At 30.6% G+C, this 22,666-nt stretch overlaps 3 protein-coding genes across 10 annotated transcripts in view; 2 read left to right on the plus strand and 1 right to left on the minus strand.

The window, feature by feature from the left end:
* Positions 1–1,513: 1,513 nt before the first annotated feature.
* On the plus strand, positions 1,514–4,392 carry Snx3 (sorting nexin 3). The gene is made up of 4 exons (XM_070293422.1): positions 1,514–1,929; positions 2,428–2,523; positions 2,751–2,875; positions 3,479–4,392. The coding sequence occupies exons 1-4, from the start codon at positions 1,765–1,767 to the stop codon at positions 3,582–3,584; spliced, it is 492 nt and encodes a 163-aa protein (XP_070149523.1). The 5' UTR covers positions 1,514–1,764; the 3' UTR covers positions 3,585–4,392.
* LOC138931990 (uncharacterized) lies at positions 2,667–8,378 on the minus strand. 2 transcript variants are annotated; one of them, XM_070293421.1, is made up of 6 exons: positions 7,992–8,378; positions 7,424–7,466; positions 7,281–7,351; positions 6,162–7,182; positions 5,686–5,776; positions 2,667–3,561 (listed from the first exon to the last, which is right to left on the minus strand). In XM_070293421.1, the coding sequence occupies exons 1-5, from the start codon at positions 8,175–8,177 to the stop codon at positions 5,694–5,696; spliced, it is 1,404 nt and encodes a 467-aa protein (XP_070149522.1). In that variant the 5' UTR covers positions 8,178–8,378; the 3' UTR covers positions 2,667–3,561; positions 5,686–5,693. The 2 variants fall into 2 exon arrangements, with proteins under 2 accessions (XP_070149522.1, XP_070149521.1); XM_070293420.1 differs by having other exon boundaries at positions 7,281–7,466.
* Positions 8,379–8,684: 306 nt separating this feature from the next.
* Positions 8,685–22,666, plus strand: part of Dh44-r1 (Diuretic hormone 44 receptor 1) — a 61,010-nt gene continuing 47,028 nt past the window's right edge. For 2 of the 7 annotated variants that reach the window (XM_070293430.1, XM_070293423.1), the window contains exons 1-2: positions 8,685–9,000; positions 11,647–11,866. The gene's annotated coding sequence lies outside the window, so the exon portion shown is untranslated. Of the gene's footprint in view, positions 9,001–9,658; positions 9,779–9,914; positions 10,014–11,509; positions 11,867–21,079; positions 21,476–22,666 lie in introns of those variants that run through there. The other 5 variants (XM_070293428.1, XM_070293427.1, XM_070293426.1 and 2 more) reach the window with 4 other exon arrangements.

A 22,666-nucleotide genomic window follows, 5' to 3' on the forward strand; every position in this document is an offset into this window, starting at 1 on the left:
TATTCTGTACATAGAAGTATTACGGTAAAATTATCGAAAACTGAATATTTTACGAAATATTTTATTTTTTATATCAAAATGTCAGATTAAAATATAAAATAACTCAAAAAGTACTTAATAAAAAAATAGTTTTATAGCTTTATTATAGTGTTTTGGAAAGCTCTCGATGTCAGCTACAAGAATACTAAATAAAAAATGGGGGTTTCCATTTAAGATTTTAAAGTTGACCTTCACATGACCTTCAAATGATTTTCCAAGGTCAAACCAATGGTACCATCTTATGGCCCCCACGAAACCAAACAACTTTTGTCTGAAACATTTTTCTCTTCCGGGCTTGGTTTTTGAGATATTTGCCTGAGGAGATTAAAATGGGACACCCTGTATATATATATGTAAAAGAATCCATATATAATTAAGTATAAATATATATAATTATATTTGATTATACCTTTTCTCCTGGTTATATATCCCTTTACGTCAGAGAGATAATTTAAATATTGACAAAGGTATTTATACATTAAACATTAGTATTGGATGTGTTACATCCTCTGGTTGTTCCCTAAATGTTTTCTGTGTGTTATTAGGGTAGAGAATTAATTAGTATCTTCTATTTTGTATTTCGCTGTTTTGGAACAACTATATTTTTGAATAAACTTTATTATTTCTCAGCAGACTCACTTGAGTGAATTGAAACTTTTTTTGTGCGTTGCTTTGACGAAACACGTTTTGCACATGCGCTGCTAAAAAAAAAGCGAGAATTACGAGCGCCTTTGAATCATCTATTACTAGAGAGAAGATCTTTAATTCAAAATTAGAACCGTCACATCTGCCAATTGTGGCTGCGGTCGGGAAGACGCTAGAGATGCTGCGAAGCGTTGCTTTAAACCAATCAGAATAGAGAAATCTTTACTCTTTTTTTTGTCCTGATTGGTCAATCAAACGCTTCGAAGCGTTTCTAACGGCTTCCCGACCACAGCCTGTATTTTAAATTGGACAATGGGGTGATCTGATTGGCTGAAACCATGACCAGACTGAACGGAGTATTTAGAGACATTGAGTCCTAGGGACTTCAGCTAGTAATATATCTTACTCTATAAAACAAATTTCTTTATTGGACATCGAATGTCGACGCAATCTGAATCTTCCATAAGGCCGATATTACATTTGTCGTACGACAAACTTTTTAAGCATACTGATTGGCTGCAAAATAGAAACTTTCTCGAGTCTCTAGAAATTAGCTAATCAATGCGCTTGAAAAGTTTGTCGTACGACAAATGTAATATCGGCCTTAGGGTTCATGCACAATCAAAAATATAACGAACAGGGAACGAATAAGAGGTGGAGGACTGACTTGACTTTTGTTAAAGTAACTTTTTTTTTTCAATTTTTCAGGTTTTTTAATGTATACGTAGCTTGTATAAGCTATGTACACACCACATAATCTGGAAAATTGATAAGAAAATTACTTTAACGAAAGTCAAGGCAATCCTTATTTCTAATATTCGCTCCCTGTTCCTTATATTTTTGATTGTGCATGGGCCTTTAAGTGTGTGTTTCTATCATGCAAAACTATACTTTGACGTAATACATACATACATATGCACGAGTGAGAGGGAAAGAGAAAGAGAGAGAGAGAGAGAGGAGTGAATTGTGTCAAGTTGCCGAGTGCTGTCATTTGACGGTGCTTCGTTATACCCGCTATATATCGGCAGCGTTTTGTAGAAGCGAAACTCGCACGGGAGCGTATTTAATTGAAAATAGGAAATGGCGGACACGACGGTAGACGCTACACGACGTTTAAACGTGAAAAAACAGACGCTGGACGACGCTTACGCGGCACCTGCAAACTTCCTTGAAATCGACGTGATTAATCCGATCACGCACGGAGTCGGCAAGAAACGATATACCGATTATGAAGTTCGTATGAGGGTGAGCGATGTCCACTTCGCCTCAAATATTTTCCTTTATAAATGCTAAACGTCCGTCTCGGACGTCCCGGCATGCGATAAAATTTTGTACTCGCGATTCTTTTGATTCGCGACGACGAGACAGGCGTATTTTCACGTCGAACAGCTGTAATTTGATTACGTCCAACGATTGGGTATATCGTGGGCTGTGCCTGTTATCGTATTGATAAAAGCCGAAATATGTTTGTCGTTGTGCTTTAAAGCAGACGCAGTCTTCTCAAATCACTTTGACATATCATTATTTTAATTTTTATATATTTTATAAAAGTGTATCTGTATAATACTCAGTGCAATAGAAAGCATGGAAATGTAACATTGCAAAGATATGTAATGGATATGAGTGATCATAAATAATCCATCTATTTTTTATACTTTATTTTATATTTTATATATGTATATCAAGATGTATATACTAAAAAAACACTGTTTTAATCTTCCAACTCTTGACCTTTTTTTTTAGACAAACTTGCCAGTCTTTAAAGTGAAAGATTCAACTGTAAGAAGACGATATAGTGATTTTGAATGGCTGAGAAATGAATTAGAAAGAGATAGCAAGGTTAGTTACTAAAACCAAGTACTACTCTCTTCTCTCTTTGAAGTAGCATAAATGAGACATTGTAAAGATTATTACTAAGATAACATATTATGATAACATATTAAGATTTTAATAAGTCTGTTAAGTAAGACACTTTACAACAATTTAATAAAATTATTCACGATTATTTATTGAATAGATATCGTTTAAAACATATTGCAATATAGTAGAACTATTTGCTATTGTAGATCGTGGTTCCACCTTTACCTGGAAAAGCATGGAAGCGTCAAATGCCTTTTCGTGGTGATGATGGCATATTTGAAGAAGATTTTATTGAAGATCGAAGAAAAGGCTTGGAAGTTTTTGTTAACAAGTGAGTATATTGCTTTGCACACACGTTATAGGAAATGACACAGTCAATATTTTACGTATATAAATATCCTGACCTATCTATCGAAAAATAAATCTGCTAGAAAAATTAATAGCTATTTGTTTCAGTTACATATATTATATATATATGTATGTAATATGTGTGTGTGATAATTATTTAGAATTTTATCTACAGTAATTCTATATATGTAATTTTAATTTTATATACAATATAAATACTCATTTTATTTATTAAATATTATTTCTTATATCAGTTGGAAAAAAAAAAAAAAAAAAGATATTAGAAGAAAGAAAACAAGATTTTATTAGTTATCTTTTTCAAACAAGTAAAAATTAATATCTGCAACTAATATTTTGTTTTAATTCGACTGTAAAAATAAATTTTTGTGTTGTTTATTTATTATATTTAATTTTGATGAAAATGCCTAAAACATATTATTTTTAAATCGCATATTCTAACAAGATCAATCAAAGAATATTCTAATCATAATACTCTATTGCACCTGTAATATACTCCAATAATCTGCAATGCTATCAGTTCTGTCTGTCTGGATGTAACTGATTGTATTGTGTAACTGTATTTCAGAATAGCCGGACATCCTTTGGCACAGAATGAACGATGTTTACACATGTTTCTGCAGGAACCGGTAATAGACAAGAACTATGTACCTGGAAAAATACGTAATACATAAGTCACCATATAAGAAATTATCACAAATATCTTTTCCACCAAGCCTTCTACATTCGAAGTTTTCATTATATTGACATCTTATTTGGAAGTCATGAACATTCTTCTATACTTTTGCAAAAGCTAAGCAAGTTTCCAGTGCTGTATGATATCAGATCACGTCGCTTATTTGGAAATCATCCACTTCTATATAGTTTACTCTTTGAACATTGCTACTCTATTACACGAAAAGTATAGTTAAGTACCTCTTTATAAGGAATAAATAAATAGCGAATTGGCAAAATCATTCTTGTTACTATAGGTTGATTCTGTCTATTGTTATAATAATACTGTTTATAACAAAGGAGATAAGTAAAAATAAAATAAAAAAATGTTATTATTTGTAAAAATTATGTTCTGTGAAATGTACCCTTTACTGCACTATTGTTTTCATAACATATAATAGTAATAGAACATATCGTTTATTAAATATAGTTAAACATTTTATGTATGTGTATGCGTGAGTTGTCAACTAGAATAGATATAAGACTTGAGTTGAGAAAAATGATATTTTTATATACAAGTTATTATATAATATATATGAAAGGGAGCATAACTGGGAAGTATCAGCCAAGAAGGAGATGATTTTAAACGAAGAAAAATAATTTAGAATAAAACTTTTTTATATAAAGTATCGAAAAAATAAAATTTTGAAATTGGAAAATTAGTAATATTTGCTTTATAAGCATACTTATTTATTGTATTATTACTGGATAACGATATATGTTACATACCATATATTAGATTTTTAAATGAATATATAAGTATCATTATATATATATATAGAAGTACTTTTTTTGTGGATTCCGAATTTTTTAGCTAATTTTGAGTATAGTTACAAAAAATATTAAAGAAATCATTCATTGCAATTTTTTGTAATGTATATCTTTATAATTCAAAGAAAGAGAGAACTCGAAATCAAAATTTTATAAAAATGCAGTCTACTTTAAACTAATTGAAGAATGATTTTATTATATCTATTATACTTGTTTCTTTAAAGCTTAATTTTTAATAAGTCCTTTAATAAGCATTTTCAATTTGAGTCAACATTTTTGTAAAAAAAAACGACTCAAAATTAATTAAAGACTTCGCAGTTGAAAAGAAATGTGATGATATAGACATATTCTGTATTAATTATTTTGATTATTATTATTTAGTTCATTTGTAATAACTTAATGTTCAAACACTAAAAGGAAAAATTGATTATTATTAGTTTTGTATTTATCTGAATGTGTCAAATAAGAATTGGTTTAATACTTTTTTAATCTCTGCATATGTATGTGATGTAATGTGTAAAATAATTAGTCAATAATTAATATTATATATTATTAATAATTAATATTACATATTATTACAATTATCATCATCATTGTCATTTTCATTTTTACTCTCAATATAATTTTTATTATTTTATCGTTACTGTATCTTATTAAAATCCATAGTAAAATTATTAATTGTATTTAGTTGTATTTAGTTATGTTTTCCATTTTTTTTTATATGTAGCTTTAAATTGCATTAGATTCCATTTAGCAATTTATCATATCTATAATTTAAGAAGATGCAGAATATAAGCTGTGTTCCGAAATTCACTGGAAATCTAGAAGTCCTCTGGAGTTCATGTAATGTATATTATAAATTTTCAGTACTCACACACACACACACACTCTCTCTCTCTCTCTCTCTCTCTCTAACAGTGAATTTTGAAACACAGCTTATATATCAATTTTTAAGTAAAAAAGTTCTGGTTGAACATATCACTGGTTTAAGAGATTAAGATACCTTTAGATATTATGGTCCCTTCATATCATTCTTTTTTCTTAGATTTCTAAACTTTTTTTCATTCTTTTATTTTTAAACTTCAATAGAAATATAGAAATAATTTTTTAACAGTTCTCATATATAAGAAATTAATTCTTTATTTCTATTTTTTACTCAATTTTTTAATAAAATTTAGAAAAATTTGAATAATATTATAAAAGAGCTTATATCAAAAGAAAATTGTATATGTTAGAATATATATTTTTCATTAACTTTGATTGTATAGTAGAATTGATAATGTTACGTACCTTTGTTCTCATAGATATATATCCTGTTTAGTCTTAATAAACTTCTTATTCTTGAAATAACTTTCTATATACTTGCTGACACATTTTTGCTCTGAAATATACAAACAAAACAATTTTGTTATTAAAAAATAATTTCTTAATGTACCCTATCTACAATATCTTTATTTTTTTCTTGAAAAATATGAAAAATGAAACGTGTAGTATAAAGTAAAAATTTCCAAATTGAAAATGGCATAAAATAAAATCTATATAGTAATGTATGTATTGTAAAACAAATTCTATAAAAACCGTTTTCTTTTTTTTCTTTTGGAATTGTCTCGACAAAATTTTGCCCTAGTGTTATGCCAAGGTATTCAGTTCATTATACATCAATATAATCATTTAAAATAACACATTATTAATTATGTATATACTCTTAGATATATGTGCAAAGAAATATAATTAATTATGCTAAGAACGTGACACAGATTGATTACCTGGAAATGTATTTTCTATAATGAGCATGTCTGCGATATACTTTGCAACAATTTTGAAAAGCTGTCGACCTTTAATTCTTCTCTTTTTGTAAAATGGCATTAGATATTTAACAATCCAAGGCGCTATTCTTTCTTTGCAAGCCGGTAAATAATCTTCAATACAGATTGGTGATTCTGGCATCATTTCTTCTTCCTCACATTCCCCAAACAACTCAAGGAATTGTTCTTTTATTTTTCCATGCTTACGATAATTCGTCAATGATAATTCAGTCATTTTGGCTTTCAGTTGTGAAACTTGATGCACTCGTTCCACAAACCAAATAGCATTTAACCTCTGTTTTTGTTTATTTTCACCAATTCCATTTCCATTAGTTTCCTTTGATTTATTGGCTTTTCTATTTTGCATTTCTTTATAACGACTAAAGCTAACTTTTCCTTTGCTCGTACTTACTTTTGCTATTTTAGATTTTGGTATATTATCATTTTGTGGTATATCAAACAGATTCAAATCTGCTTCTAAACATATCTTATTAATTTCCTTATCAATATTAGCCTTTGTAACACCAGAATGCTTCTCAATTAATTTTGTAATATCACTACTGTCGTCACTCTCGCAGAACATATCTTCCATATGTTGTAGTAGTGAATCTTGTGAATTTTCGTCTTCATTTCTAATCGTAGTAAGATCATCCATCATTGAAAAATCATTCTGATCGTTATTTCCCTGACTAGCATCATTAGATTCTTCTTTTACAGTCTCTTGCAATATATGTGTATCCATCTCATTATCAATACTTTTCATATTTTCACTCGTATGAGAATTGCTAGAATGCACTGTTTCTAGCGCCTCCTCACAGTTGGGCATGATATATATATTTTGTGTATTATCTACTTCTTGCAAATCTGACCATCTGTCATCTGTTTGTACAGCAACATCAATTTTATCCTTGGATGTTTCTAAAAATATTACCAATTTTTTATATGCTTTTTTTTTGACAGTATGCGATTTTATATCTGCAATCTACAAAAATAAACAAATTGCAGTATCAATTATTGAAATGTTAAATAAAACTCATTAACATTTCTTTTATTACCATTGTCAATATTAAACTTCCTTACCATTCTTAACATATTTTCTCTGTACAAAGTAGCTTCTAATGCCAATCGAACTGCATGTAGTTCCATTTGATCTGCGCATTTTTTTACTTCAATACTTGCTATGTCATTGTCTGTTTGTTGTTTATAACAAGTTATATAATTACCAAGTAAACATTTATGAAGATAGGAAAAGTATACCGCACGAACCTGCAAAAATAATAAATGACATAATAATAATTGTAATATAAATAACGACAAGTAAAAATGATATACGTGCACTCCAATATTAAAATTCTATTTAAAACATTTGATTTTAATTAAATTATTTTTCTATATATATATATATATTGTATGTTACATCAATGATTATTAGATATTAGAATATAGATATTATTTATTTTGTTTCGACTTAAACTTTTTTTCCAATTATTTTATAAATCTGACCGTAATATAATTTAAATTCTTTCTATATTGATTAAACTAGCATCTCATATCAAAGCTCGCAGAATAAGCATACAATAAATATTAAATAAATTTCTACGCAAGTTACAACGCACAGTTTGTCAGAGAATTCTGTTTATATCTGTTATTGCGTTACAGAACACAAGACAGAATATAATTACATCTTTATACAAGAAATCAGAATCAATCTTTCAAGATTTTTATAAAAGTCAAAAAAAATGCATGATATGAGCACAGTTACATTAGTTACATGTAAAAAAAGAAACATGCCATTGCAGTGAGACGTAAGAACTCATTGTTGGATTCGTCGATTATAACAGAATTGTTCATGGAAAGCGATGGCAGGGGCATGGATAAGAAATCGTCACTATCATCCAGGCTAGTATCATCATCGTTGTCATCGCAGACATCCTGCCCTTTTCTTAGCGCAAAGTCGATACGATCTGTTGTCATCATTGTAGCTAACGTCTCGCGATCATATCATGAATAAAAATTAGAACGTTCGTTGCAACGAATCTAACAATAACGTGATCGCCAATCATAGGTATTGTTTACGTATTATTTATGTTTATTTTTTGGCGATTACAACCAATTTAATTGATATGAATTGCCGTTTCGGAACCGCTACAAAAAATTTGCGTCTCTCACTTAACTAGTGTCACAACATCAGAGATATACAGGATATTGGTTTATTGGTTACTTTTCCCTCTTGCCCTGCCATCTAACGTCAATATTTTATTTGTCGTTCTATAAGCTCGTCGATTGGTTACCGGAGAGGGACTTTTCTAGGTATCCGAAAGTTCCCTATAACGACAGCCAATCATTTCCTGCTAGTAACAAATGTGGATACTGTCCCGTTTTCGCGCGCCGATGGTCCTTTTCGCTCTGGAAAGAAATGGCGGTAACGTAAATATTAGTTTCGCGCGCTTGATCTCGACAATTTTGACAATTATACAACTTCTCGAGTCGCGATAATATCAAATTTCTTCGCGATCGTGATGCTTTGAATGATTATGTCGTCTAAGTTGTCGAGTTGACATAAAATTTTTTCATTTTCCGCGTCGATCTCACGCCTCTCTTCACCAAGAGCGAAAAGTTTCGCGCAAACTCGGCAACTTCAGCGATCACTAAACTTTTCGCTCTCAATTATCACGGTATTTTTACGCGAGGAGTCTTTACATTCTTTTCCGCGATTCGACAAATTTTGTCAAAAATTCTGTCTACCTCGAACGGAGTCTCCCTTGTGTGATTGGCAGCAGTAACGAAAGAAAATTAGCAGGTATTTATATCTTACGAATTTTTTTTTGACATTTATTTATATTCATGTATGTACGTACACGCCCATACAGTACAGAACGTTGTAATAACATTGCAACATTGTAGCAACATTGCGGCAAATGTTGCCGCAATCTTTTATGCTGTATGGGCGTGCATATACATGAAACGCGCGCGCAAACACACACACACACACACACACACACACACACACACACACACACATGTATATAAATCATAGATAAAAATAATCTCCAAGTTTTTTAATATTATATATATCTAGATGAACAAAAAAGTTAATAGATATATGTTTCTGACAGGTTTAATAATTTATTGTTTTTTATCAAACGCGTGTACTTGAAAAATAATATTTTATACTTTTTCGACTTGTTTTCACGTACATGCAATAAAAATACACTACTGATAACATTATCAATAAATGTTTACGTTACATGTATATGTGAAATATATCTTTTAAATATTTATATATGAAAATTCTATTTAATGAGAAATTTATATATAAAATACTATAATAAGCAAACTCATTTGTTGACCAGCTACGTGTGTAATAATGATACACTTCTCTTTACGAGATGAGTATATTAGACACGCGTAAGATGGTGCTTTTATTGGTATAGTTAATATTTGACGGAGATAAAACTCTCTGGCGTGACCGTGATAAAGTATGTCGCTCGTAAACGGTGTATAATACTAGAACGAGCTGTGTGTTACAAGATAATGTGCATATTAAATTAGTGATTTCTTAACAGGGACCGAGATCGGTATATGATTTCGTGAAGGCGCTATATTAATATATTTTCCATATCATCGAATGTGTGAAAATTTTGCGACAATCGCCGCGAGAGGATTATTTTCGTGTGATATTAAAGTCAAAGTTGTATTTCACCGAAATTTCGTGTTTTTTTTTTTTTTAATTAAAAATCGTCGATTTAAATTTTTCTAATGAGCACGAAACAAAGTATATTTTTTCTACATTCAGTTTGTTATATATATAGGGTAAATCACAGAATTTTTAAGTCACAGAAAAAGAAAAGAAGAAAATTGAATGCGATTTATATAATAATATTTAATTTACTGTGACTCCCTTTCTCTCTTTACTTTTTCCATTGAGTAATGGCGTATCTATATAAAGAGAGCGCAAATATACTTTCTTTTCTAAGTAAAATATTATGATCTTTTCTAGAAAATGAAGATTCTTTTTTTATTCCTCGTATAAAAATAAATATTGAGACAAGCTTTTCGAAAAGTGTATTCTTTACGTGTTATTTTATTTTTATTATATGTATATTCTGGCGTAAAACATTAAATATCTCATAAAGTTTCGTTTATTTTGTTGTAATATTTTTATACGCAGAACAATAAAAAGAACTAATAATATTCTATTTTTGGAACGTATGTGTGCATTTGTGTGTCTATGTGTGTGCAATCTATAAATGTTTTTTTTTTCTTTCTTTAAATATCATTATATTTTTTACATCAATATATAATTCGAAGACGAGAATGTATCGTTGATTAAAGCGATTCATGAAAATACAAAAAGATAGAAAAATATAGAAAATAGAACGAAGAAGAAGATGAAAGAAAAAGTACAGATGCACAAAATGAAAAAGGAAACAGATCCATTTACAATACACTTAAGGCATATACAGGATGTCCTAGACCACCCATACACCCCCTTTTCTTTCAAAAACTAAGCATTTTAGAGAAAAATGTTTTCAAGAAAAATTGTATGGTTTTGAGGGGACCGTAAGATGGTGTCATTGGTTTGACCTTGGATGGCATCGTTAAGGTCAAGTCAAGGACACCTTTAATTTCTTAAATGGATCCCCCTATTTTTTATTGCATATTCTTATAGCTTACCTCGAGAGCTTTCCAAAACACTATAATAAAGTATCTCTTTTCGTTAAGTACTTTTTGAGTTATTTTATATTTTAATCTGACATATTTTGATATAAAAAATAAAATATCTTGTAAAATATTTAGTTTTCGATAATCTTACCGTAATACTTTTATGTACAGAATAATGTGACAAATCAATTAGTGTAAAAAAAAAATAATAAAAAAAATAATTGTTTAAAAAAATACATTGTAAATAATTTTCTTAAAAACACTTATTTTTTTATACTAATTGATTTCTCTCATTATTCTGTACATAAAAGTATTACGGTAAGTTTATCAAAAACTAAATATTTTACAAGATATTTAATTTTTTATATTAAAATATGTCAGATTAAAATACAAAATAACTCAAAAAGTACTTAATGAAAAAATACTTTATTATAGTGTTTTGGAAAGCTCTCGACATAAGCTATAAGAATATGCAATAAAAATAGAGAGTTCCATTTAGGAAATTAAAGGTATCCTTGACTTGACCTTAACGATGCCATCCAAGGTCAAACCAATGACACCATCTTACGTTCCCCTCAAAACCATACAATTTTTGTTCAAAACGTTTTTCTCTAAAATGCTTAATTTTTGAAAGAAAAGGGGTATACGGGTGGTCTAGGACACCCTGTATATACACGCGCGAAAGGCAGGGAGACCTGATTGGTTGATTGACAATGAGTGTTAGTGCACGCGCGAATTGCTCGTCAATCGACGATGTCAATTTTCCGTTTGAAATTTGCAGTTCCTCGCAGTCCGCATCGCGTCGTGCCGTGCCGCAAATGGGAAGGGGGGAGGGGGCAGGTGCCCTTTTTTTGCAAGTTCTCAACGATCTCCTCCACGGTTCGATCTATGATCGCCGGAATTGCACGTGTGTGTTCTTCGTTCTCCGATAAATCGACGCGGCTATTAAAGTGGTGAAGAAACTCCGATACAGCGATTGCAGCGGAAGACGAATTTAATAGGTGAGTGATAAGGAAAGAATCTGTTTCGAAAGAGGCAGAGCGATAATTTGCAAATTTAAACAATTCTTGCGACTTGTTGCATTGATATGATTACTTTTCTTTAAACAATATAAAAATGATTGACAATAATATGAAATTACTCTTTCTCCGAAACTTTTTAATCTATTTAAAAATTAGATATATCTAGCCAATAATATTTTGCAAGAGAATATTTTTATTTTACTATAATCGTATTTAAAATCTGCCACTATTAATACATTAAGATTTGTAGATCGCGACATATATATTTATATTTTATCGAAATTTATAGTATTTAAAGAAATGTCTTTTTTTTTTTTTTTTTTAAATATATCTTGTATGAATCATACAATGTATATGTATATATCATGGACAAGAGTATATATTCTGTTTGCTCTTTACCGAGCATGCAAGGGTTATCGAACATGCGTATAAGGTCATTGAAATGAAATATTTTATCTCGTTATTTGATAGAAATTAAATAATTTCACATAATGCACACACGTGAACAAAGACATGGTGTTTTAGCGCAATTTATTCATTCTTTTTTCATTATTTTAATAATGATATGTACGCGTCCGTTTAATCTTAATATTGTAATATTGCAGATAAGCGAACACCCTCTCGTCGATGATAATAGCTTGTTGTAAACTTGTTGATCCAAGGTGTAAACTACGAGGTTTACTTATTGCTGAACATAATTCATATTGCCAAATATTTATGGTTTCCATCGACTGTTTAGAATTGTATAGAAAAATAAAGAAATATTTATAATTAAATCAAAAAGATTTTTTAGAAAAAAAATTAATTAAACGAGATTATATTGATTAAAAATAAGGGAGAAACTTTATGTAGAATTCTATTCGAGCAAAATTGCGCGTTTAAGCTTATACTTAATGAATTAACATTGGAATATATGACGAGAAACATTTCGAGCTTTTGTTTTATATCATTCTCAATCTGATTTAGAGAGAAATAAATGTGTAAAAAATAATTTAAATAATATAAAAATAATTAAAAACGATTAAAACAAAATTGAAATAAGGTTGAATTATGTTATCATCATTGAGAAAATAAATGGAACTAAAGATAAAAGATAATTGTTTTAATCCCGGAAGTCATTGGCGGAATAACATTCTGATATTTTCTCATACTTTGATACTTTCTTCAAAGTTTTCCATTTAAGTTTCTCTTAATCTCGACGGGATTGAGGGGATAAAAAGTTCCTTATATTGCGAAAACACCTATTAAAAAGCACGGAAATGTGCATTGATTCACTCGTCGCTTTATTCATTCTATGCGTTCTTGTATCTATACATACATACATACATACATATATATATATATATATATATACAATATATTGTATATATACAGGGTGTCCCATTTTAAAAGTTCCACCCTCATAACTTTTCAGGATCAACGTTTGAAGGAAAACGATTCCAATAAAAGTTGTAGGGAACAAAGGGGGCTATCTAATAGTAACCTTGGATCTGACATTAAAGGTCATTTTCAAGGTCAATTAAAGGTCAACTTCCGTTTTTTAAATAGAACCCCCTATTTTTCATTACACATTCTTGTAGCTTATCTCGAGAGCTTTTCAAAACACTATAATAAAGTATTTTTTTATTAAGTACTTTTTGAGTTATTTTATATTTTAATCTGACATATTTTGATATAAAAAATTAAATATCTCGTAAAATATTTAGTTTTCGATAATCTTACCGTAATACTTCTATGTACAGAATAATGAGACATATCAATTAGTATAAAAAATAATTGTTTTTAAGAAAATTATTTACAATGTATTTTTTTAAACAATTATTTGTTTTTTTTTTTGCATTAATCGATTTGTCTCATTATTCTGTACATAAAAGTATTACGGTAAGATTATCAAAAACTGAATATTTTACGAAATATTTTATTTTTTATATCAAAGTATGTCTGATTAAAAGATAAAATAACTCAAAAAGTACTTAATGAAAAAACACTTTAGTCTAGTGTTTTGGAAAGCTCTCGAGATAAGCTACAAGAATATGTAATGAAAAATAAGGGGTTCCGTTTAAGGAACGAAAGTTGACCTTCAAATGACCTTGAAAATGACCTTTAATGTCAAATCCAAGGTCACTATTAGATAGCCCCCATTGTTCCCTACAACTTTTATCCGAGTCATTTTCCTTCAAGCGTTGAGCCTGAAAAGTTGTGAGGGTGGAACTTTTAAAATGAGACACCCTGTATATATATTATATGTGTGAAACTATATAAAACAAATTCAATCGATCGTTTTCTTCCATTATTAGATAAGTTGTAATGGAAAATTGACGCGAAATGAAACATATCGTGAATACTGAACGCGAATAGTCGATAAAACTCGCTGCGTTTTCTATTTCAAATGCTATTCTCGAGGGGGAAAAAAAAAAAAAAGTAAAGCCTGATTTTTAAACGAAAATCTATAATCATTGCAAGTTGTATAATAAGTTCAGCAGAATAGATACGGTGACGATTTTTATAAAATATAGAAAGTTTTGATTAAGATTCTCAATCCTGCCTTATACATATCTTCACTGAAATCTTTTATTCTTACATGTATAACATTCGAAAATAATATACATTAATTATATATATATTTTTTTTTTGCTTGATATATATAAACGGGACTTTAAATTATGCTCCATAAACTCATCTTGACGCGAAAAGAATGATTAAAAATGATAATTTAAAATCACGCGATTATATTCGTATACGTAAAAGCCGTCAATAAAAGAAGGAAATGCTTTTAAATCGCATAATTCATTGTCCTCGAGATTGTTCCCAATTAGAGGAAAGAATTATATTTCAATGGGCGTGTGAAAAGATCATCGATCGCTTTTATTTATGATCATCTTTAAGAATCTACTGCTTTCCCATTCATCTCCCTTATTTCAGAGCTATTTCTATGAAGAAAATACTCGGAAAAGCTCTCTCACGCATACTATCGCTCTTTTGTAAAAAGAGAGTGCAGATTGCGTTGCATCGATGAATAATCGATATAAAGTAAATATACAATGTGTCTCGACTTTTACCAAACGAAATTGTGCTAATAAATGGTTTATACAAATTGATAAAAATAGTATTATATATGAAAATATGGATGTAAAAATATGCTTTATTAAACGCTTAATTATAACGAAAAGAAGTTGAGTTAATTTTGCTTGATTTTCAATTTTAAAATGCCTCTCTCTCTCTCTCTCTCTCTCTCTCTCTATCTCTAACCTTTTCGTATTTATATGTTAAAGTTACGTGTATTATTAATATCAGTGTGAAATTAAAATATAATTCTTATATTATTTATGCACTAATTATATATAATCTTACGTTATTATTCAATATAGCTGCGATAAACGATCAGAAGTTTTAGTAATGTTTAATCTATATATCTTATACAGCGTATTCTTATTTAAAGTAATCCAAATAAAGCCGTATTTCTCGCAATAACGCGTTTAGTCTATAATAAATTAACGCAATTTAATTTACATATGCATACGTCTTCCTACACGTTCGCATATGTGGCATTTCGTGGAAAATGAATATTTTGAAATAATGCCGGGGGCTCGATCGAGAGAGAGAGAGAGAGAGAGAGAGAAAGAAAAAGAGTCGACGGGCAGATATCCATGAATGTGAATACAACAAAGGGTTGACGGCGAATATCTCGAGCGAACGAAAATAAATAACAAACGATCAAACACACATATATATATACTGTGTAATATCGATTCTCAAGCTTCCGTTGCTGTAATTTTGAATGCATGTCAAACATCGTATCGCTAATATCGCGTCTTTTCATTTCTTCTTCCTCATTTCTTATAAGAAATTTTTTTTTTTGCAAATAGAGACGCATTGTCTTTCAATAATAAGGCAAATCTTAGGGATCAAGAAAAGACGATAAAGTTTTTCAATTCATATCTTTTAGAAATTGTCACGGTTATATTTTACAATAAAAAAAAAAAAACTTATGCCGTTGTAAATATATTCTTTAGTAAGCAAGAGACATTATTAGATCAACATTTTATTAATATCATGTATATTTTCTGAATATTTTAACACATAACGGTTTATTGATATTAAAAAAAAAAAAAAAAAAATAAAAAAGATTACGTAATAATATAATAATTTCAAACAAAAATTGAGATAAACTTCGAAAAAAATTTGCAAAAATATATGGAAAGAATGTACGACTCTTTGGAAATCGGGACGTTTGGAAACGTTTGGACATCGAAAACCAGTCTACTCATTTATCTCGACAGTCGACTCTGCGCCTTTAATCTACGTTACGTTTCGATGGAGGATTACCTCGGGTTTGAGATCATTCGCGTTTGTAGTCACGCAGCGAAAATCGTTGTCGAAAAGGCGGGAATAGGCAGAATTACGATTTTATCGATAAACGAATAAAAAAGACTCCTATCCGTTAAAAAATAATTAATTAAATATATAAATTATAAAATTTAGCCTAATTATATTTTTTCTATACGTATCGATCTATTTTCAAACATAATTTTTGAGTAGATCTTTTTATATTAAATTTGTAAAGAAGAAATAAACAAATATTTGTTATATATATATCTTACTAAAAAAAAAAAAAAAAAAGGAACACTTTTCATACCCTAAAAATTGGGTAAACTATTTTGAAACTAAAACTCGACGAAAAATTATCGTAGATAAAAAATTAAAAAAGCATTTTGAACTTTGGTGTTTCAACTTCAACGCGCAATAGGTGATTTTAAAATATTCTTTCATCTTTCTTATTTTGTGCTTTATAAAAAGAATCCATTGTTTCGTTCTTTAAAATTAAGTATTTTTGACACTCTGCAACTTGATAAAAAAATCTCTCTCGAAAAATTCAATTCAAGTTCCATAAACTACAACATTTTGCCTACAGAGTGCTTTTTTTTTAAACTTTCAATTCAAATCTGTATTTTTAAAAATAATGTCAATACTCGGCGAAGAATCATCGCAGACAAAAAATTGAAAAAATATTTTGAAGCTCGAGGTTTCAACTGTATCGCGATATATCGATAGTCTTAACAAATCTTTTTATTTTCTTATTTCTAGAAAATACAGATTTAGTTTCAAAATTGTGTAACTCGGTCAAAAAATATCGTAGAAAAATTTAAAAAGAAAGAAAAAAGCATTTTGTAGGCAAAATGTTGTAGTTCATAGAACTTGAATTGAATTTTTCGAGAGAAATATTTTTATCGAGCCGCAGAGTGTCAAAAATACATAATTTTAAGGCGCAAAACAATGTGTGTGTGTGTGTGTTTTTTTTTTTTTTTTTTTTTAAGCACAGGACAAGGAAGATAAAAAAAATTTTTACAAACCACCAATAGGGCATTAAAGTTGAAACTTCAAGTATCAAAATGCTTTTTTGATTTTTTTGTCGATGATCTTTCCTCGAAACTCGACGAAAATAGCTCAATTTTTAGGAAAGTTTTTTTTTTCTTGGGGGGGGGGAGGGGGTAGTATACAAATTTATAAACCAAATCTCTTTTTGTAGAGCACATTTTTGCAGACATACTAATTTTAGAACTCTGGAAATGTAGATCTGTTATTAGATAAAGACGGTATTCCTGTTCGTGGAGAGATAAAAGCTGAAGCGCGCACTTTCCTTTAAGGTTTCCATTCAGGCGCTTTCAACGTCGCATGTATGCGAAATTAGGTTAATTCAAAAGCGACGAGAGGGAAATACCTGCCAACATAGAGCTTGATAGAAAGAGGGAAAGTTATGTGGATTAGTGTTGATCAAAATATATTCGCGAGTAATAATTTCGTATGTCCAAGAGTGTTCAGGCTCTATATAGTTGTAGCTGTCTGTGCCATGCAATATTTAAAGAAGACTTCTCGTACTTTTGTTTAATTATTTTCTATGACGGAATTAGCTTCTATGTTACTAAAGTCTCCCTCAGTCAAAAGCATCCTAATTTAATTAACGAGGATCTGAACAAAGGATGAAACAGTTTCGCCATATAGAGAGAATAATTGAACAAAATTGCAAGAAGTGTATCACAATATAACATGGACATTCCTGTGCTGAATGCTCGTATTAGCTTATGAATAGCTCCTTATTTGACTTTAACTTTTCTAAGAGAAGACCATCTCTTCGAATCACCTCTACGAGAGCCAAAATTCGTCTTAAATAATTTAAATCTAACGTAAAAAATAAAGAGTAAAATATTGATGAAGTATTGAGTAACGTGTTTTCTAAATCTAATTAGATAGAAGAGAGAAAAAGAGAAATCAAGATGTGAAAAATAATCGCTTAAAATACTTTGTTTCAATCACAGAATCTGAGAAAATCTTTTAAAACAAATTCTATTAATAATCCTTTTAGTTTTTCATATTTAGAATAATATATCACAAAATATCGTGCTTGTTAATTCTTAATTACCTCAGTTTAATCTGTCGCTGCTATCGCGCTCGGCTATATGACAGTCGATTAAAACGCGGAAGTAATTTTCAATATTTTTCCAGCCAAATGTTTTACACAAACTTGAACTGTAGAATATATTTCGTTTTTACGATATTATTTTGCCATTTATTCGCGTACTGATTGATTTGTTTTACTGTGGATTGCGGGATATTCGTTAAATCTCCGTGTACAATGATATATGAGAGACATTTTTCATTTTCATTGTGACATTGAAATAGAATTCTGAAATAGAATATTTTAATATATAAATATATATGAAGCAATATTCTTAATTCTAAAATATTTCTATTTGAAAAGTAGAGAATTAAAGCGTGGGAGAAAAGCTTATGCATAAGATATATATATATATATATAATACAGAATGTTTCAATTATTACAAATATTCGCAACATGGGAAACAAAGATAAACAAGAATTTTTCATAAAAGTAATACATTTTACAAAATAATAAATTTTATATTTTTTAATTTCTTTTATAATGAAAAATGTCATGTTTAGACTTCAGTTTGGATTTTAAATCGTAATTTGCATTTTATTTCTTCTAGCGCAATTTTTTCCTCGTAATTGATCAATCGATAATTCAAATTATTTCGTAATTTTATCGAAAAATAGATTTAATCCGTTATAGTCATCTAGTTTCCGTTTTACGGTCATAAATTTGAAATCCCGAGTGTTACATAGGCTATAAATAGAAAAATTTGTAGGGATCGCCGATATGTCGTTTATTACCTGTCAAATTAAGTTAGACCCAGTCGCACCAACGCTCCTTATATTAACTTTAGTTAAGTATTTGTATAATTGCAAATCTTTTCCCCCTCTATATTTACAAGATCGATATTTGATAATAGATTTGATGTCGCGCGCGATATAAGATGATATATCACTTGTTGAAGAAAATAAAATTTATTTTCTGTTTCAAAACTTTACCGAATACCATGTCGTGCATTTTTTGAAATTCTTCTGAACTTAAATTCTTCCAATCCATCTTACCTGAACAAAGATTACACTGAGATTGAGTAATGCATTAATGATTCTGAGCAATGGCTTTTATTAAAAAATAATAGTTTTTCACAAATAAATAAATTAAAAAGAACCATTATCGAAAACTGCCCCGTATTTAAAACGATTTTTTTCCTCTCTCGCTGGATTTGATACTTAATATTTAATTTAATTAAAAAATAAAAAATCTTATATAAAATTTATATTTATTATTTTGATTTTATAGTAAATCGCGATCTCTTTCTCTCTCTCTCTCTCTCAGTTATTCGAGCGATTACCGTGAATGGAATGGCTGATAGATATATAGACTCTGTTACTAATCCACAGATATTACTTGCGATAAAGAGGAAATTAATCTTCCCGCTGTGATGAAAAAGTGGTATGAACAAATATTGACAAGATATATAATTAAGGGAGGTTTTATAAAAACGATGTGAGCTGTTTGCTTATTGAAATTTTATTTTTTTATCTCTTGAATCTAGCATCTTAATCTCGAGTCCACGTCTCGAGTCCATGTTCGCGTTCTTGTTTTTGCAGAGCTCCTCTTCAATATATTCAATATTTTGCATTTTTTTTTATTCATGAGACTCGACCGGAGTAAAGTCATGATTTTACGCGAGAGGAGACGAGAGTGAAAAATAAAAATTTTCTCGCACGATCAGTGTTTGCGTATAGGGATCCTCTTTCAATCGCTATTTCTCTCGACGAGGCAGGGGGGAGGTTTTACGACAACCCCTTTGATGATTATATCGCGGATACAATGTCCGGAGCGGCGGGAGAGACATCGCGAACGCGGTAGCGCATGCTCGTGTCCTCACCTTATCCTGTACCCGCGTCTGCTGGTAGCAGCTCAGTTATCATCGGCTCTATAGGCACCCGCGTAGAAAATCCATATTAGAGCCACCAAGTCGCCAACGCGGAGTATTGCCAGAATTGCCATCGGATATGGTATCAGAGGGAGGCGCGGTACTTAGATGGCGAAACTCGGCCGTCCTATACAAGATTCTTATATTGATTGATATTCTTTATTGTTCCCCTATGGGGTTACAAAATTCTTCCTCCACATATCTACATCTTTTACTTTACACACTTATATTTAAACGCTTTGTACACACATACACACACGCTTCCCTATCCCTCTTTTCGCTCTTGTCCCTCCGCTTGTGTACTTTACTTCATCCTTAATCCTATCCTTTTACATCCTAACTCCGCGTACATAATTTGTAGAAAACCTCTTTTTTTGAGGCATATGGGAGGATGGGACATGGGACCCGAGCGGAATCGAACCTGGAATCTTTCGATTACCAGCCTGCGACTCTACGGCCGGCGCCACGCATCGCCCTACAAGATTCTTATATTCTACGCAAATATATTCGTCATTTGCGATAACGAGTTCGATACGAATGATAATCCCCCGTACGATGTTTTCCCCCTTGGCTACGGGAGAATTCGACCCCTTAACGTATCGAAGCGCCCTGACCTCCTATATATGTAAAGTGTAAAAAAAAAATTATGGGGTCGTATCAACATGGTCTGACAATACTGCGCGGACGCGGCCGCCGCAAAGTCGACTTCGCCCTCGGCGTCGTCGCGCAGAGTTGCGGAGGTGGCCGATAGTGGGTCCTCGTCCTGGAACACGTGCCATCGGCTGGCAGTCGCGTGGCGTCAGTCGCTGGCCGGTAAACGTCAACGTCAAAATTAGAAGCATTAATGTTCTTCGCGATTAAAAAAAAAAAAAAAATAATAATAATAATAATAACAACCGGGCCAACGCATACCTACAATAATAATAAAGAATAATACGAGTGCGAATAAGGGGTATAACATTTTTTTCTTTTTCTTTTTTTTCGCGATTAAAAATTCTCGCGTTGCTGATACAACCGATTCATACAGAATCCATTACTATATCTATTCAGAGTTACGGTCGGCCAAGGAACGATATTGGAAGCAAATTATATTTGCGATTGTGAGATCCGAGAGGGATATAAAACATCGTTGACATAGTGCCCGCGACATTTAAACCGCAACGTTTACAGTGCGATTCTATCGTGGTGCAGCTACATTTCACGATTATCGCTCAACGAAACCTCGTTCGCCCGAGGGATTAAGGTGGTCATCATTGACGTAACGGTAGGATATTGAAAACGTTTCAACTTCCAACGGCATTAATGAAAAATATTGGATGAAAAACCTACATAGAGAAACGGAGTATGGAATTCTTTCGTTTTATGAAATTATATTTTTTATAATTATACACGAAACTACATTTTTAAGAGAATTATTATTATTATTATTATTAATCATATTGATTGCATTAATTATATTATTATTAATTATATTAATCATATTGATAATTATTAATTATTATTATTTATGTAAAAATATTGATTATTATATATAAATGTTGAAAGGAGATATATTCGTTACGCGCGTAATTTGTTGTGATCGATTTCGAAAGAAAGAATGTCGCAAAATATTTTTGCCCTCGAAAAATTGCAATTAAAATACTTATCATTGATGTTGATCAGTTTTCGCAATGAATTATCTCCATAATGCAGGATATGGCTCGCATGAAACTGTTATATAACAATGTTCGCGACGTTATATCGTGCAACTGTTGCAGCGGCTGCATTTCACGCTCATTGCTCACTGCTAGAGGATTAGCTCTCTGTGTTCCTTGAAACGGATTCAGGATAATAATAATTCGCCACGAAATTCTCCAAATATCCGCAACATTAGATAATTATATTTAATTATATCTATATCATATTCATCTTGTAATGTTCATATAATTTTTTTAATTATAAAAATCTATTCTAATATCAGACCGATAATATTTTTTAAAATTAAGAAGAGGAGAACTGAGATTAATCCGTATCGTAAGGAATTAACGCGGCTCTGAAATATGTATCCCTTGTAAGTATAAAGCTTCTTTCAGTATCATCAAATCGCACGATGCCAACGCGATTACATCGTAACGCGATTACTTGTACACGGTGCTGGTATAAATAAATTTCTCGCGATTCTACAGTTTTTGCACATTAAAATCGCGATGCTTCGCAGCTGTTGCGTCCCCCGCATATGGTTCTTCATATATCGACGCAAACAGATTTTATATTTCAATTTTATTCCAATATAATGTACAGTTGTATGCACTGTGTAATTAAGTCCATTATACTTGACGTTAGCTTTAAGCGAAATTTAATTAATTCGGGCTCGATACCCCGAGCAACGAATTAACATTGGTATACATACGCACGCGCGTGAGCGAGTGAAATTTATTGATTAATTAACCCCATCGATTCGCCAATTATTTTTTCA

Source organism: Polyergus mexicanus, unplaced genomic scaffold (assembly GCF_030449975.1).
Source record: "Polyergus mexicanus isolate NDT 795.1 unplaced genomic scaffold, iyPolMexi1.0 SCAF_3, whole genome shotgun sequence".
Taxonomy (NCBI): domain Eukaryota; kingdom Metazoa; phylum Arthropoda; class Insecta; order Hymenoptera; family Formicidae; genus Polyergus; species Polyergus mexicanus.